Genomic DNA, 18075 nt, shown 5'->3' with positions numbered 1-18075 from the left:
CAAGCGGAGCTGTGGGTCACTGTGGGAGAGCAGGCAGGTGGTGGAAGTGGAACCGTGGGGCCATGGGACCGATGTTAAATCACTGCAGGCCACCCTTGTGCCTTACGGAACCAGATTCTCTGAAAAGAGGCAAAGACACAAGCGTTTGGTGTAAATTAATATATTTATCTAGTAATTTTGAAAATACCGTTTTATTCATTTTCTTTAATACTGATAGAATTGGCATTTAAGTCTGCTCTGGAATTATTAATGAAATTCCGAAGTTATTCACTTGGGGTCATAATTAATCCAGAAGAGTAAGAATTTAACAGTGACTATTGTTAAAATACCTTGTTTTTACGGTTCAATTCTAGTGTTAGAAAGCCCCCAAAGCAGAATAGTTTGAAGGAGATGGATTACATAATGGAAATTAAATTGAAGACATCAAATGCATTAGGGGGCAAGAAACAGCACAGAAAAACTGATGTGCTTTTGCTTTTCCTAAGCAGCAAATTAAATTTGATTTAACACGGCAGTCAAGGTGAGATTAAGAAAAAAATCGGATAAATTTTAGGATGCTCTTAATATGTGGAAAGGAGAAAGTTTAAATTGCCTTTTATTTGATGATACTGAGAGAGCTGGCAGCACCAGAAGCAGTTCTTCACTTTCCCTTTTATTATGTTTCACCCTGATGAGATACGCTTTCATCCCTTCCTTATACCTGTATTTCAGGTTAAGGCTGTAAATATCAGTTGTATTTTACAAGCCAACAGTGTGATTTTTAAAAATTAATAGGCTTTACTTTTTTAGAGAAATTTTAAGTTTGCAGAAAAATAAACCCCTCTTCCCCTTGAATGCAGTTTGAATTAGTGTGGTTCATTTGTTACATTCGATGAACCAATATTGGCGCATCATTAACTGAAGTCCACAGTTTTCATCAGGGTTTGCCCTTTGTGCTGTGTGGTTCTGTGGGCTTCGACAAATGCATCAGGGCTTGTATCCACCATTGCAGCATCGCTCAGAATAATTTCACTGCCCTCATCCACTTTCTTCCACTGACCTTTTTCCCCATAAACCCGCTGGCAGCCACTGACCTTCTACTGTCCCTAGATTTGCCTTTTCCAGAATGTCATATAGTTGGAGTCAGACCGTATGTCACCTTTTCAGATTGGCTACTTTCACTTAGTAGTTTAAGGTTCTTCCATGTCTTTTTGTGGCTTTCTATCTGTGAATAATTTCCCGTTGTATAGGTGTACCGTTGTTGTTTGTTTACCCATTCACCTATTGAAGGATATTTCATTTGCTTCCAGTTTTCAGCAATTATGGATAAAGCTACTGTAAACATTCGCATGCAGGTTTTTGTGAGGACGCAAGTTTCCAACTCATTTGGGTAAATACCAGGGAGCACAGTTGCTAGATTTTCTGAGAAGCCTCTGGTTAACTTTGTAAGATAGTGTCTTCCAGAGTGGCTGTACCATTTTGTAAGATAGTGTCTTCCAGAGTGGCTGTACCATTTGCGTTCCCGCCAACAGTGAATGAGAGTTCCTGCTGCTCCAGGCCTTCTCCAGCATTTGCCATTGTCAGTGTGCTAGTAGGCGAGTTGCTTTAATTTTCAGTTTCCTAATGACTTGTTGAGCATCTTTTCATATGCTTATTTGCCATTTGGGTATCTTCTGCAGTGAGGGGTCTATTCGGATCTTTTGCCCAATTTATAATTGGGTTGTTTTCTTAATGTTTAAAGAGTTCTTTGTCTATTTTGGATACCAGTCCTTTATCAGATATGTGTTTTGCAAATATTTTCTCCTGGTCTGTGGCTTGTGTTTTCATTTCCTTAGTAGTGTCTTGCAGAGCAGATTTTAGTGTTAATGAAGTCCATCCTGTCAAATTTTTCTTTCATGGATCATAATTTTTGCATATCTAAGAAGTCATCACCAAAACTCAGGTCACCTGGGTTTTCTCTTACGTTATCTTCTAGAAGTTTCATAGTTCTGTTTTTCACACTTAAGTCTATGATTCATTTTCAGTTGATGTTTGTGGAAGGTGTAAAGTCTGTGTCTAAATTCATTTTTCTGCGTGTGGATGTCCAGTTTTTCTAGTACCATTTTCTGAAAAGACTACCTTTACTTTTAATCTGTCTCCTTACATTAATGTGGAATTATTGTAGACAACATATTCTTGGGTCTTGCCTTCTTATTCACTTTCTCAGCCTCTGTCTTTTTTTATTGGTAATCTATTGGTAGTTGGTTTTTTGGTAACTGTTTATAGCTGTTTTCTATTTGGTTTTGTTGCATCTGTTTTTTGTTGCTTTTTTTTTTTTTAACTTCCCCTCTTTTTTCTGTTTTCTTTGGTTTTAATTGAGCATTTTCTATGATTCTTTTTTTCCTCCTCTTTTTCCATATTAATTACACTTACCATTTTTTTTAGTGTTTGCCCTAGAGTTTGCCATATACATTTAAAGTAATCTAAGTCCACTTTGAAATCACGCTGTTTTGCTTCTTGGGCTGTACAGGACCTTCAGCAGTGTTCCCAGTTTCATCCTTTCATCCCTTCTGACTGCGTCATTCATTTCATTTATCCATAAGCCATAATCACACAATCCACTGTTGTTATTAATTTGCACAAACAGTTATGTGTTAGATCAGTTAAGAGTAAGAAAAATAAAAGATTTTATTTTGCCTTCATTTGTTTATCGAATGCCCTTCTTTTCTTTGTGTAGATCCCAGTTTCTGACTGATTTTCCTTCCTCTTAATAACTTAATATTTTTTTGCAAGGCAGGTGTACTGAAATTCTCCCAGTTTTGTTAACCTGAGGAAGTCTTTATTTATCCTTCACTTTTGAAAGATAATTTTCACCGGCTACAGAATTCTAGGTTGATGGGTTTTCTTTCAACACTAAAATATACTACACTCTTGTTGAAGTCTGGTATAGTTCTTATCCTTGTACCTTTATATAGGTAAGGTGTTTTTGTTTTTGTTTTTTTTCTTAACCCACTGGCTTCCTTCAAGATTTTCTCTTTGTCTTTGGTTTTCTGCTGTTTGAATATGGTCTGCCTAAGTGTATATTATTTTGGTATTTATCTTGGTTGCTGTTCCCTGAGCTTTCTGGTTCTGTGTTTTGGCATCTGTCATTAACTTTGGAAAATTTTCAGCCATTGTTTCTTTAAGTATTTCTCCTCCTCCTTTCTCTCTTTCTTCTCTTTCTGGTATCCCATTTCTGGTTATATCATTTGTAATTGTCCCACAGTTCTTGGATATTCTGTTCCATTTTCATCATTTTTTTCTTTTTTCTTTTTGGTTTGGAAAGTTTCTGTTGATTTATCTTCAGGCTTATTGATTCCTCCCTTGGACTAGTCCAGCCTACTGATGGGTCCCTCACAGGTGTCCTTCATTTCAGTTACAGTGTTTTTTGGCTTCTAGTATTTCCTTATGCTTCTTTCCATCTTGACTAACCTTACCCATGTTTTTGCATTCTGTCCACTTTTTCCATTAGACCCCTTAGCATATTAATCATAGTTACTTTAAATTCCCATTTGATAATTCAAACCCTGTTATCTTTTCAGACTCTTTTTTTCTTGCCTTTCAGTATGCCTTGTAATTTTGCGTTCAAACCAGACATGAATAGGTCATGTAATAGGAGCTGTGGTGAGCAAGCCTAAGGCGGCAGGGATTTGTGTTTATCTGGCCAGGGGTTAGGCTGTCTACTGTTTGCAGTTTCTGTAGACATTGGAGGCTTCCATTCGCTCTAGTGTCCTGATTTTGTCTGCTGTTGTGTTTGGGTTTCCCCCAGAGCTCTTTCTGAAATAGTGTGTAACTTGGAGCTATCTCATTGTGATCCATTCTTATTGTACTGGGGCCCTGGTGGCATAGTGGTAAGGTTCCCTGAGGGGAAGCAGTCTGTAATCTTAGGATCAAAATTCCGGTTTCTTAGCTTGAGTCCTGGGGTGTGGTCTTCAGAGTCTCTTAGCCTCTTGTTTTTCCTCCCCTTTCGTGAGACAGGGAGACTGATGTGTCCTTCGCCTGGGGCAGGTAAGTCTGGCAAAGTAGTTACATTTGAGGGCAGCTTTTGTTACTGAGAACAGAAAGCCCTGGCATGCTTCTAAATAGTTATATTTCCTCTCTCCCTCCTGGAAGCTGAGGGGGTTTTTCTCTTCTCGTCAGAGTGAGAACCTGGAGAGGTTCCTGGAGATAAACCTCAGGAAAGTAGTGTGTGTTATAGATGGATCCCTAGAGTTTATAACTCTCAGTCCAGGCCATGCTCAGGCTCCAGCATAGACAATGCGTGTTAAATGTGTTCCTGCCAGCTCCAAGGATCCAGCGAGCTGTGGGTCTGTGCTTGCCTGTCCATAGCTTGGGAGACCAAAGGCAAAGGTGGTTTGCCCTGTGACCTCAGTTCTCTGATGAGAAGAGTTGTTCATTTTCAGTTTTTCATCTTTTTCCTGGTCATAAGGATTCAGTGAGAACTATGAGCTCTTTAGGTGTCAGAGCAGAACCAGAAGTCTTCCCACAGTATACTTTTAAATTATTTTCTTACTAAGGGAAGATTAAAATCAATTAGAATGGCAGCCATTCTAATTGTTGTGAGATGATATCTCATTGTGGTCTTAATTTTCGTCTCCCTAATGTTAGAAACAAGCATTATACCTTAAAAATGCTCACCCGGTTGTGGAGGAGAAAAGAATTTATTCATGATCTTGCAAGAACAGACGCACAGCCAGACACTTTACAGGTGTGCCAAAAAAAGAACATGGATAGTTATATCCTACCCCTAATATGCGGGTCCCTCCCCTGTTTCCCCATTGGCTGGGTACTCCAGAGGTTATAGCCTATCCGAGAGAGCTAACTAGCCTGCCTTTGAGATTTTGAATTGTACAGCCTAGCAGAGAGAGTTAACTAGTTTAAATTTCCCGCTGGGAGTTCCCGTCTTTGATTATACCACATATATCCCTTTACATTCCAGTAACCCTGGTTGTTTTTCCCATGTAAGGAGCTGGCACTGATTCTAGGCTTACGTCATGGCTTTCTCTCCTTCCCTTTACAACGGAGCCTGTTTGAGCCAGTTCTGCTGACATTTTCCCTATCCATGTTGCCTTTATGTGAAAGCTAAACTTAGCCATTTCTTACACTAATAGCTAGTAAAGATGAACATTTTTTTATGTGTTTTTTAGCCATTTGTATCGTCTCTTCAATGAAATGTCTTTTCATATCTTTTGCCCATTTTATAATTTGGCTGTTTTTACTATTGTTGTTGAGTTGTAGAATTTCTTTATATATGCAGGGTATCAGTCTTTTGCCAGACACATGGTTTCCAAATATTTTTTCCCATTGAGTTGGCTGTCTCTTCACTTTTTTGACAAATTCTTCTGAGGTACAGAAGCTTTTAATTTTGAGGAGTCCCCATTTATCTATTTTTTCTTTCATTGCTTGTGCTTTGGGTGTAAGGCCTAAGAAGTGACCTGCTGATACAAGGTCTTGAAGATGTTTCCCTACATTATCTTCTAGGAGTTTTTGGTACTGTCTCTTATATTGAGGTCTTTAATCCACTTTGAGTTAATTTTTTTGTAGGCTGTGAGGTAGGGGTCCTGTTTCATTCCCTTGAATATGGATATCCAGCTTTCCTAGCTCCATTTGTTGAAGAGACTGTTCTATCCCAGTTCAGTGGTTTTGGGAACCTTATCAAAGATCAGTCAGCTGTATATCTGGGGGTCTATTTCCAAATTCTCAATTCAATTCCATTGATCAATATGTTTATCTTTGTGCCAGTACCATGCTGTTTTGACTACTGTGGCTTTATAGTAGTCTTCAAAGTCAGGAAGTCTAAGTGCTCCCTCTTTGTTTTTCTTTTTTAGAATGTTTTTGGCAACTTGAGGCCCCTTTAGCTTCCAAACAAATTTGATAACTAGCTTTTCCAAGTCTGCAAAGTAAGTTGTTGGAATTTTGATTAGAATTGCATTGAATCTGTAGATTAGTTTGGGTAGAATTGACATCTTAATGACTTTTAGCCTTCTATCCATGAACACAGAATAATTTTCCATCTTTTTAGGTCCCCTTCTATTTCTTTTAGTAAAGTTGTGTAATTTTCTATGTATAGGTCTTTTACGTCCTTGGTTAAGTTTATTCCTAGGTACTTGATTTTTTTTTAGCTGCTGTTGTGAATGAAATCATTTTCTTGAATGTCTCTTCAGTTAGGTCATTTCTAGTGTATAGGAACATTATAGACTTATGTGCATTGATCTTATCCTGCTACTTTGCTGTATTTGTTTATTAGCTCAAGGAGTTGTGAGGTTGATTTCTCCGGGTTTTTCAAATCTAAGATCATATCATCTGCAGATAATGACAGTTTTACTTCTTCCTTTCCAATTTGGATGCCTTTTATTTCTTTGTCTTGCCGGATTGCCCTGGCTAGCACTTCCAGCACAATGTTGAATAACAGTGGTGACAGTGGGCATCCTTGTCTTGTTCCTGATCTTAGAGGGAAGGCTGTCAGTCTCTCACCATTGATTACTATGCTGGCTGTGGATTTTTCATATATGCCCTTTATTATATTGAGGTAGCTTCCTTCAGTGCCTGCCTTTTGAAGTGTTTTTATCAAAAAGGGATGCTGGATTTTGTTGAATGCTTTTTCAGCATCTATTGAGATGATCATTTGTTTTTTTTCCCTTTTAATTTGTTAATGTGTTGTATTACATTGATTAATTTTCTTATGTTGAACCATCCTTGCATGTCTGGAATGAACCCCACTTGGTCATGGTGTATGATTTTTTTAATGTGTCTTTGGATTGATTTGCAAGTATTTTGAGAATTTTTGTGTCTATATTCATGAGAAGATTGTCCGGCAGTTTTCGTTTCTTGTAGCATCTTTACCTGGTTTGGTGTTAGAGTGATGTTAGCTTCATAAAATGAGTTAGGTAGTATTCTATTTTCTTCAATGTTTTGAAAGAGTTTAAGTAAGATTGGTGTCAGTTCTTTTTGGAAATTTTGGTAGAATTCCCCTGTGAAGCCATCTGGCCCTGGGCGTTTATTTGTGGGAAGCTTTTTGATGACTGATGGGATCTCTGCTTGTGACTGATTGGTTGAGGTCTTCTGTTTCTTCGCTAGTCAGTGTAGGTTCATGTGTTTCCAGGAAATTGTCCATTTCTTCTACATTATCCAGTTTGTTGGCAGACGGTTGTTCATAGTATCCTTTTACGATTTTTTGAATTTCCTCAGGATCCACAGTAATGTCCCCTTTCTCGCTTGTTATTTTGTTATTTGGGTCTTCTCTATTTCTGATTTTGTCAGTCTAGCTAAGGGCTTGTCAATGTTATTGATTTTCTCAAAGAACCAACTTTTGGTTTTATTTATTCTCTTTTTGTTGTTGTTGTTGTTCTCTGTGTCATTTATTTCTGCTTTAATTCTTGTTATTTCTTTTCTTCTGCTTGGTCTAGGATTCCTTTGCTGTTCATTTTCTAGCTTTTTCAGTTGTTCCATTAGTTCTTTGGTTTTAGCTCTTTCTTCCTTTTTAATGTATGCAGTTAGAGCCCTAAATTTCCCCCTCAATACCACCTTCCCTGCATCCCATAAGTTTTGATATGTTGTGCTCTCATTTTCATTCATCTTTAGATATTTAGCAATTTCTCTTGCTATTTCTTCTTTAACCACTGATTCTTTAGGAGTGTGTTGTTTAACCTCCAGATATTTGTGAATGTTCTAAATCTTTGATGGTTATTGACTAATAGTTGTATTCCATTGTGATCAGAGAATGTGCTTTGAATAATTTCAGTCTTTTTAAATTTATTGAGGCTTGTTTTTTGGCCCAGCATGTGATCTATTCTGGAGAAAGTTCCATGGGCACTAGAGAAGAATGTATATCCTGGTGATTTGGGATGTAATGCTCTATATATGTCTAAGTCGAATTCATTTATCACATTGTTAAGGTTTTCAATTTCCTTATTAGTCCTCTGTCTGGTTGATTTATCTTATAGGAGAGAGTTATGTATTGAAGTCTCCCACAATTATTGTGAGAACATCTGTTGCTTCCTTCAGTTTTGCCAGTGTTTGTCTCACGTACTTTTGGGCACCTTGATTGGGTGCATACTTTTATGATTATTATTTCTTCTTGTTGAATTGTCCCTTTTATTAGTGTATAGTGTCCTTCTTTGTCTCTTATGACATCCTTGCATTTAAAGTCTATTTTATCTGAGATTAATATTGCTACTTCTGCTTTCTTTGGGCTGTAGCTTACATGGAATATTTTTTTCCATCCTTTCACTTTCAATTTCTTTGTGTCTCTGGGTCTAAGATGAGTCTCTTGTAAGCAACATACTGATGGTTCATATCTTTTCATCTATTGTGCCAATCTATATCTTTTAATTGGGGAGTTTAATCCATTCACATTCCATGTTATTACTGTGAAGGCAGTTCTTGAAGCAGACACCATATCCTTTGGTTTTTATTTGTCAGATATATTTTTCCCTCTCTCTCTTTATTTCCTTTAATGTATCCTTCCTAAAATTCTTTAGTCCTATGCCCTTCTCCACACCTCTCTCTTTTCTTTTTTTCTCAGCAAGTAGGGCTCCTTTTAGTATTTCTTGTATGACAGGTCTCTTGTTAGCAAATTCTTTCAGCATTTGTTTGTCTGTGAAAAATTTAAGTTCTCCCTCAAATTTGAAGGAGAGCTTTGCTGGATAAAGAATTCTGGTTTGGCAATTTTTCTCTTTCAGAATTTTAAATATGTCATACCACTGCCTTCTTGCCTTCATGGTGCTGCTGAGTAGTCACTACTTAGTCTTATATTGTTTCCCTTAGATGCGGTGAATTGCTTGTCTCTTGCTGCTTTCAGAACTTTCTCCTTCTCTTCAGCATTTGACAGTCTGATCAGAATATGTCTCAGAGTGGGTTTATTTGGATTTATTCTGTTTGGAGTTCGTTGGGCATCCATGATTTCCATCTCTATATCATTTAGAATGGTTGGGAAGTTTTCCCCAATAATGTCTTTGAATACTCTTCCTAGTCCTTTACCCTTGTCTTCCCCTTCTGGAACACCAGTGACTCTTATATTTGTGCACTTCATGTTGTCCGTCATGTTTCTGAGCTCCATTTCAAATTTTTCTATTTTTTTCACCATTTGTTCTTTTGTGCTTTCACTTTTGAACTCCCTTTCTTCAAGTTCGCGTATTTGTTCTTCAGCTTCCTCTAATCTGGTGCTGTGTGTATCCAGAATTTTTTAAATTTGATCAACAGTTTCTTTTATTTCCATAAGATCCTCTATTTTTTTTATTTACTCTTACAAATTTTTCTTTATGCTCTTCTAGGGTCTTCTTGATGTCCTTTATATCCTGAGCCATGGTATTAGTGTTTGCAATTACTTCTTTGATTAATTTCTCCAAGTTCTGAATCTCCTCTGACTTTTTTAATTTGGGCATTTGAGTTATCCATATCTTCTGGTTTCTTCATATGCTTTATAATTTTCTGGTGTTTTTTGGCCTCTTGGCATTTACTTATCTTGATAGTGTTGTTTTAGGATATGCTAGCTTATTTAAACAATTATCTATAATTTGACAGAGCTACAGCTTGGTGCAGTGCACTTTACCTGATATACCAGCAGATGGTGCTCCCGAGCCACCTCTTTTCTCAAGTCTCTTCTCCCCAACTTCATCTATGCAGCGAGTGGGGGTCCAAACCTTGTGGAGGACTAATCAGTGCACCAATTTTCCGTGTTTAGTTGGGACCTTCAGCCTTGATGGTGGGAGGCGTGCCCTGTGCCATTAGGCAGGGAAGACAGCTTTAGAACCCAGTGTTCCCAGCCATTCCCTGGGCTGCAGCTGGAATACCCTGGGGCTGTATCTTGCGTCTAACCCCTCAGCTCAGATTCCCTACAGTCCCTCTCTGTTGTGGGCCCAAAGCCCCTGGGTTTGGTGTAGGGCTCTTGCCACTTCTGTGTGGCACTGCTGCCTCTAGGCTGTGCACTCCTTGGGCTTCTGTGGAGGAGGATTATGCGCTGTCACAGTGGAGTGGAATCCCTAAGGAAGCTCTTGGCCACAGTTCTGCAAAGGGGCATCTCCCAGCCCGCTACTGTGCTGAGCTGTAAGAACTGCACTCTTCCGTGGTCCTCCACCTGCTGCAGCAGATGGTTCCTTGCTTGGGGGCTGTTAGCTGCAGATGTCCAAAGGGCTCTCACCCATGCCGACACTGAGGTGGGTGCCAGGGATGTGGAAGGCATTCCCCACCACGCTTGACTACGGCTCTCACTGCCAACTCCCCAGCCATTTTCAGGGTTTTTTAACTAACCCGCCTCCAAACACTGCCTCTAGTTTTCTCCCCACTGCAGTGCGGCTTGGCTGGTATTTCCCCAGCAGCCTCAAACAGTCACATGATTCTGAATGCTGTCTTGGTTTCTCCAAGTGCATGGTCACTGTGGATATAGAAGACCTTGTTCAGCCAGTGAAACCCTGGAACCGCTCTTCTGGAGCACTTTCTGTCTTTTATCTAGTGTTTTTCATGGAGGAGAAGTTTGTTCTGTCTCTCCTACTCCACCATCTTGGCAAGCCCTGATATTCACTCTTAAACTTAATATCCTGTATGACGTAAAGTTAATACAACTTATGTTATATGATATGGTGATAATATAGAAAAGAAAACAAAGATATTTGTTTTGTGTATATACACAGATATCCATAAAAAATCATATTCATAAACTGAGCCAGTATAGAAATTCCCTTTGTTGATTCAGGGGCATGAGGAGACAAAAATGGCCAGGTGGCAGTGTTAATTTCTGGTTCAGTGGAATCATTGTTGTGTCTCCTGGTGGAATCCTTCCTCTTTTTGGAACTAAGATCTGAAAAACCTTAGAGGTTTAGGTCATGGGGACAGGAAGCAAAAGTCTTTCTCAAGGATCACTAGGGGTGATAGTGAGTGATGCCACTCCCTCCCCACCCCTCTTCTTTCCTGGCCCTGTGATTCCTGGCTATGGGAGAAACAGCACTATAGAGTGGATGCCAATTCAGAGCATATACAGCCTCTTGGAGAACACTGCCCCACCTTGCAATGTATTGCCACCCAGTTGGCACCATTGGCACCATAGCTGAGTCTTCAAAAGAGCATTCTCCTATCAATCCAGCTGCTTCAGGAGATGGGGAATATGGTAAGACCAGTAAATTCCATGAGCGTGTGCCCATTCCTATATTTCATTTGTTGTGAGTGGCAGTGTTGTGTGGAATACCATGAAGGTGGATAAAGCATTTTGTAAATCTATGGATGGTAGTTTTGGCAGAAGCATTATATGCAGAGAAGGCAAATCTGTATGCAGAGTATGTATCTATTCCATTAAGAATGAGATTCTGACCCTTCCATGATGGGAGTGGCCAAATACAATCAACCTATCACGAGGTAGCAGGCTGATCACCTCGGGGAATGGTGCCATATTGGGGACTGAGTGTGGGTCTCTGCTGCTGGGAGATTGGGCACTCAGCAGTGGCTGTGGCCAGGTCAGCCTTGATGAGTGGAAGTCCATGTTGCCTCCATCCGTACCACCATGACCACTTTGTTCATGAGCCCATTGGGCAATGACAGGAGTGGCTGGGGAAAGAGGCTGATTGGTATCTACCAAATGGGTCATCTTATCCACTTGATTATTAAAACCTTCCTCTGCTGAAGTCCCCTCTGGTGTGCATTCACATGGGACATAAATATCTTCATGTTTTTTGCCCACTCAGAAAGATCTATCCACATACCTCTTCCCTAGACCTCTTTTTCACCAGTTTTCCTATCATGTTCCTTCCAAGTCCCTGATCAAGCCAAACCATTAGCCACAGCTAATAAATCAGTATACAGATGCACCTCTGGCAGTTTCTCCTTTCCAGAAAAATGACCATCCAGGTACACTGCTCAGAATTCTGCCCACTGGAAGCTTTTCCCTTCACCACTGTCCTTCAGGGATGTTCCAGAAAGGGGTGCTACAGCTGTCCACTTTCAGGTGGCACCTACATATCATGCAGAACCATCTGCAAACCAGGCCCAAGTTTTCTCTTACTCAACTGTTCATAGGGAACTGATTGTAGAGGCCATTGCTGTGGGCTGGGAAAGAGATCTTGGTAAAGTGGCAGGAGTGCGGGCTGTGGGCATTTGGGCCACTTCCCTGTGGAACTTGTGCTTTCGGGGCCTGCTTGAGCCCAGTCTAACATACACCACTTTCATTTGATGATGGAGCTCTGCTGTGTGCACCAAACTTTATGGCTTGGTGGGTCAGACAATGTGATGAGCATCAGGTATCATGGTCACTTGTTGGTGTATGGTTAAGTGTAAGTCTCTACTAAGGCCCAGTAACAGGCCAAAAGTGTCTTCTCAAAAGGAGAGTGAACTCCAAAGGACAGCAAGGCTTTGGTCCAAAATCCTAAGGTTCTGGGCTGTGATTCTTCTGTAGGGACTGGACAAAGGTCCAAACATCATCTCTCATTTGCCACAGAAAATTCCAGCACCATTGGATCTGCTGAATCATATGGCAAGACTAGCAGCTTTTCAGTTGACTCAATAAATAGGCTGGAGTGGCACACCCAAATGAGTAATATGTTGCCTCAAAATCCAAAGAGGCTAACTAGGTATTGTGCCTCTTTTCTGGTTATAGGAGGGGCCAGATGCCGTAGCTTATACTTCATCTGAGAAGGGATATCTCAACATGCCAACACTGGATGTCTTGAAATTTTACTAAGGTGGAAGGTCCCTGAACTTTTGTTGCGTTTATTTTCCACCCTCTAACTTGCAAATGCCTTCCCAGTAAGTCTAGAGTAGCGGCTACTTCTTGCTTACTACATCCAGTTAGCATACTGTCATCAATAAAATGGACCAGTGTGATGTTTTGTGGATGGGAAATGCAATCAAGGTCTTTGCAGACTAGATTATGACACAGGGCTGGAGACTTTGTATACTTCTCTGGTAGGACAATGAAGGTGTGTTGCTGGCCTTGACAGCTGAATGCAAACTGGTTATTGTGTTCTTTACTAACAAACACTGAGAAAAAGCATTTGCCAGAGAAATAGCTACATAACAGGTACCACAGGATGGGTTGCTTTGCTCAAGCAATTATACCTTATGTGGAGTAGCACCTGCAGTTGGAGTCACCACCTGGTTAACCTTACAACAATATGCCACTGCCATCCTCCAAGACCCGTCTGTTTTCTGCACAGGCCCAATATGAGAGTTGAACAGGAATGTGGTAGAAATCACCACCCCTGCACCCTTCGAAGTCTTGATGGTGGCAGTAATCTCTGCAATCCCTCCAGGAACCTGGTATTGCTTTTGATTTACTATTTTGTGAGGTAAAGGCAGTTCTAGTGCCTTAGCCTTTCCTACCTTAATAGCCCTCACTCCACATGTCAGGGAACGAGTGTGGCTTCTGCCAGTTGCTAAGTATGTCTGTTCCCGTTACACATTCTGAAACTGTGGAAATGAGCACCAAATGAATCCAGGGACCCACTGGACCCTCTGTGAGACGGACCTGAGCCAAAACTCCATCGATCACCTGACCTTCAATAAGCCCCTACTCGACTGGTGGACCAGAGTGACATTTTGGGTTTCCTGGAATTAATGTCACTTCTGAACCAGTGTCTAATAATCCCTGAAATGTCTGATCATTTCCTTTTTCACAGTGCACAGTCACCCTAGTATAAGTCCATAGGTCTCCCTGGGGAAGGCTGGGAGGAAGATTAAAAGTATAAATTTTTAGCAGTATAAGCAGGGTCCTTCCCCAAGGGGAGCCAGCCTTCCCCTCATTCAGGGGGCTCTAGGTCACATCTGTCACATCTGAGGATTGAGGGGCCATGATTCTCTGCTTTTGTGATTCAAGTGAGACTTTTGTTCGTTGACCTAGAGTTCTTCTGCTTACAGAGATCAAGTAACAATTTGGTAGACTACCCATCTGTTTCACCTCTAGGTACCCCATGGTCACTAGTAAATGCCATAGATCTCTGCAGGTCAGATTGTTCCGATTGCTGCTTTGACTGCTGTCCATTATGGTAGCCACAACCACCTTGTCTTTGGCCATTCATCTGCCTCCTGCCACCTCAGGATCTGATTATCCCCATTGTGTTTAAGGATTCCAGCTCAGTGACAGCAGTTCCCACAGTAATATCTGACCTACAGAGAAGAGCAACCACTGATCTCTTCAGGGATGATGGCGCTGCTCTCAAAAATTTATTCTTCACAGTCCTGGTGAAAGGTGTGTCCTCTGAACATTCCTGGGTTGGGAGAGCAGGTCTGATAAATCCAACCTAACATTATTACAGTGTCTCTAAGCCTTTGGATCCCCTCCTCTACATTGTAGCAGTTCTGGCATTTCAACCTCAGGTAATGCCGGCCACCATTGGGTCCGTGTTTTAGCCAGCCACCCACACAAACTGTTAACACCCTTTCTAACCCCTCGAGCTACAACACTGAATGCAGAATCTGCTTGGTGGGCCCATATCAATAAATTCAGCCTGATCCAACTTATCCTTCCACCATTATCTCACACCCTTAATATCCATTCCCACGCATACTTCCTCATGGGTCACACTTTGTACATCACCTTTTGGGGCCTGTGGGAACTTCCATCTCCTGAAGGTCTGAAAGAAAAGAGGGGTGGGGAGGATGGGTCATGAGAGGAATTAATAGTCTGAGCCAACTACCTCAGGACGTTCCATTGTAGTTTTACTGGGGGAAATAGAGTTTCTCTCTTCCAAGAGCTGTTTCCTCAGGGGAGGCACAACAGGGTTACTCTCTTCAGGGAGGAGGGATCCCTGACTCCTCAGGTCAAACTGGAGGTTGGGTGGTTGATTCCCCAGGGCAGACTGATACAGGTTTATCTGGCAAAGACAACTCAGTGGAATCTAGGTTTTCAGTGCTCCAACCATCATCAGCCCCCATGTCCCCATTCCAAGTTTCAGGGTCCCATTCCTTCCCAATGAATGCTCTCACTTAACAGGTTGAGTATTTACCTTGTAATTCAGCCACTTGCACAATGAGACTCTGATTTTCAGAAACCTCAAGTTTGCAGCTGTAAGAAATAAGTTTCTTTCAGAGTACATATGGAAACTTTCATCTCCTTCATATGGTATGAGTTGGGAATTTGAAAAATTGAGCTCCTCCCTTCCTTTAACATCTGCATCCAGCATATTTAGAAACAACCAGCCAATATCATTATACTTTTTAACTCCAAAAAAACTCTGCAAAAGTATCAAATATGCTGTCATCCAGAGCCTTGCCTTTTATAAGCATTTGAGTAGCCATATCTAATGGTGACATTTTGCATCTCTCTCTCAGTGCCATCTTGATCATTGAAATTAGTGTCATTAGTGGCTTTTAGTTTGATCAGATTAGAGAACTAATTCCAAAAACCCCAGAACTAACTCTAAAATCTTGTTTTTATGATTCTGTTTCTCAAAACCACTCTCGCTACCCAAATCTGTATTAGTCAGGGTTCTCCAAGGAAATAGAACTGACAGGGTACAAACATATATATAGTATGAGCTGGGAATATATAAACATGTAAATATTAGTTTTATTATAGGAGCTGGTTCACATAACCATGGAAACCAGGAAGTCCTAATTCGGTAGGACAGGCCGCAAGTTGGGAACTCCAGGGAAGGTTTCAGTGAATCCCCAGGAGAAGCTGGCTGAAGTAGAGGTAGAAATTCTTCTGACTGCTGAAATCATCATTTCTCCCTTTAAGACCAACTGATTGGTTGAGGCTTCTGTCGTTGATAAAGACAATCTTCTTTTTTTGATTGTAGATGTAATAAGCCACAGTTACAATCGACTGACTAATGATTTAAATCTACAAAGTATCCTCACAGTAACAATTAGGCCAGTGCTTGCTTGACCAAACAACTGGACACCATAACCTAGTCAACTTGACGCAATAACTTAACCATCACTTGTACCGTCAATATTTTGAAGTGCTAATTTATTGAGGTGCTAAGTCAAATCTTTCAACTTTTTGAGTATACAATTTTAAAAAAATAAGATTATTCTCATTGTACTATAAGTAGTAAGGTAGCCAGTGGGAGTTGGGAGGGGTGGGGCATTAGGTGGGACCCCCTGATGTTGAGGGAAGGGAATTGATTTCTGTACAAAAATAGATAACTATGCCAGTGGGGAAACCTATGTCTAAAAACGTTTTGTAATTTGCTCAGTATGATATCACTATTAACTCAAGCCCATCTTATTCCAAAGTCCATGTTCCTTTACAATTACACTATACTGTTTTTCTGGAAAAAAAATTAAATGTCTGGAAAATTCTCTAAATTATAACATATAATTCCCACCCTGATACAAGTCAATTAAAGAGTCATTGCTGTACGTGTTTTCTTCTCTCCTCCTTTATATATGGAAAATAGCAAGTAATATCAGCGTGTATCTCTTGCTCTGCAATGACATAAATGGTTCACAATGTTTTATCATTTAGTGTAAAGGCTAAATAGCAGATGAGCTGATAACTATTCATCAGACATAGCATTTACGATAACTAACACTTTTGTTACGCTTGTTAGTTTACAAAACACTTTTACATCAGAAACTTCATGTAATTCCTGTATCAACCCTGTGAACTATTGCTCAGTTTACTAGTGCACTTGGGTTGGAGACTGAATGGGAATTGCATGCAATTATGTCCCTGTTCCGGTTTGGTAATGCCATTTTGCAAAATACCAGAAATGGATTGGCTTTTACAAAGGGGGTTTATTTGGTTACAAAGTTACAGTCTTAAGGCCATGAAAATGTCCAAATTAAGGCACCAACACCAGTACACCTTCACCAAAGGAAGGCCAATGGCATCTGGAGAACCTCTGTTAGCTGGGAAGGCATGTGGCTGCCATCTGCTGATCCTGGGTTGTGTTCCAGCACCTCTCTCAGCTCCTATGCATTCTTCAAAATGTTGTGCTTGGAGTGTTTTGTCCTCTCTTAGCTTCTCTGGAGCAAAGTATCAGCAAAAGTCTGCTTTCAATGGCCATCTCCAAAATGTCTCTCTTGGCTGTAGCACCGAGCTCCATCTGTCTGAGCTCTTACAGGGCTCCAGTGATTTAATTAAGACTCACCCTGAATGGGTGGGGTCACAACTCCATGGAAATTATCCAATCAAAGGTCTTATCCACAATTGATTGAGCCACATCTCCATGGAAACACTTAATCAGTAGGTTCCAACCTAATCAACACCAATACATCTGCCCCCACAAGATTTCATTAAAGAACTTGGTGTTTTGAGGGACATAATACATCCAAACTGGCACAGTCCCCAAAACAGTTCTTTTGCTCTGGGATCTTACGCTTTTCCTACTATGATGCTACACTGCTCCCTTGCAGAATAATAGAAGCCCTACAGATATCCCTTTTTGTATGTGCAAAATAGCCTCAAAACATTGTACTCCACAATGTCTGCTGGACTGGTTTACTATGTCATATTTAAATGATGTGTTTAATGAAACATTTTAAATGTGGTGTTAGAACTATGTATCTTAACATTAATTTACATGGATTTGGTAGCAGTGTGTCCTTTTTTTTCCTGATAGTTAATGTTTTATTTTTAAATGGATTTTTTTTTCCCCATCTAGGGTCTGTAGAAGCTGAAATCCATCAAGCACCATTCTTCAAAATGCAATGGAACGCACTACAGACTGTATGCCGACTGACACACAGGACATGGCAGGACCCATATAGAGCCGGTCTTTTTGGACACTGTCACAGCCTAAAGGGACTATTACTTTTGTGTAAAGCTGAATCCAAAGTAGTTCTGGCACAGGACCCTCAAAGACAGTGGCTGCACTTACCTGCTGCCCAGTGCGCTGCAAAGGAAAGGAAGCCACCTGATGCCCATGCACCCCAACCTGGGGTCCTTCACCACAAACAGTGGGAGCAGGATATTTCCTCCAGGAGAGATGCATCATCCAGTGCCAAATCCCAGGGAACTCCTGCAGGAAAGAAGGAAGAACCTGATCCTTTGCAAGACAAATCTATTAGTTTGTATCAACGATTTAAAAAAACATTTAGACAATATGGAAAAGTTTTGATTCCAGTACACCTAATAACTTCTGGTATTTGGTTTGGAACATTTTATTATGCAGCCATAAAGTAAGTTTTTATTTGGTTCAGCAC

At 40.5% G+C, this 18075-nt stretch overlaps 1 protein-coding gene across 3 annotated transcripts in view; it reads left to right on the top strand.

Annotated features, from left to right (window-relative positions):
* The window catches only part of FAM210A (family with sequence similarity 210 member A), a 47001-nt gene that overhangs the window by 15015 nt on the left and 13911 nt on the right, over window positions 1–18075 (top strand). For all 3 annotated transcript variants that reach the window (XM_037806139.1, XM_037806138.1, XM_037806140.1), the window contains exon 2: window positions 17535–18051. In XM_037806139.1, coding sequence (XP_037662067.1) covers window positions 17576–18051 — 476 coding nt within the window. In that variant the 5' untranslated portion in view covers window positions 17535–17575. The remainder of the gene's footprint in view (window positions 1–17534; window positions 18052–18075) is intronic.

Source organism: Choloepus didactylus, chromosome 16 (genome assembly GCF_015220235.1).
Source record: "Choloepus didactylus isolate mChoDid1 chromosome 16, mChoDid1.pri, whole genome shotgun sequence".
Lineage (NCBI taxonomy): Eukaryota > Metazoa > Chordata > Mammalia > Pilosa > Megalonychidae > Choloepus > Choloepus didactylus.
Note: the sequence above shows the minus strand (reverse complement) of the source record. Positions and strands in the feature narration are given on the sequence as shown.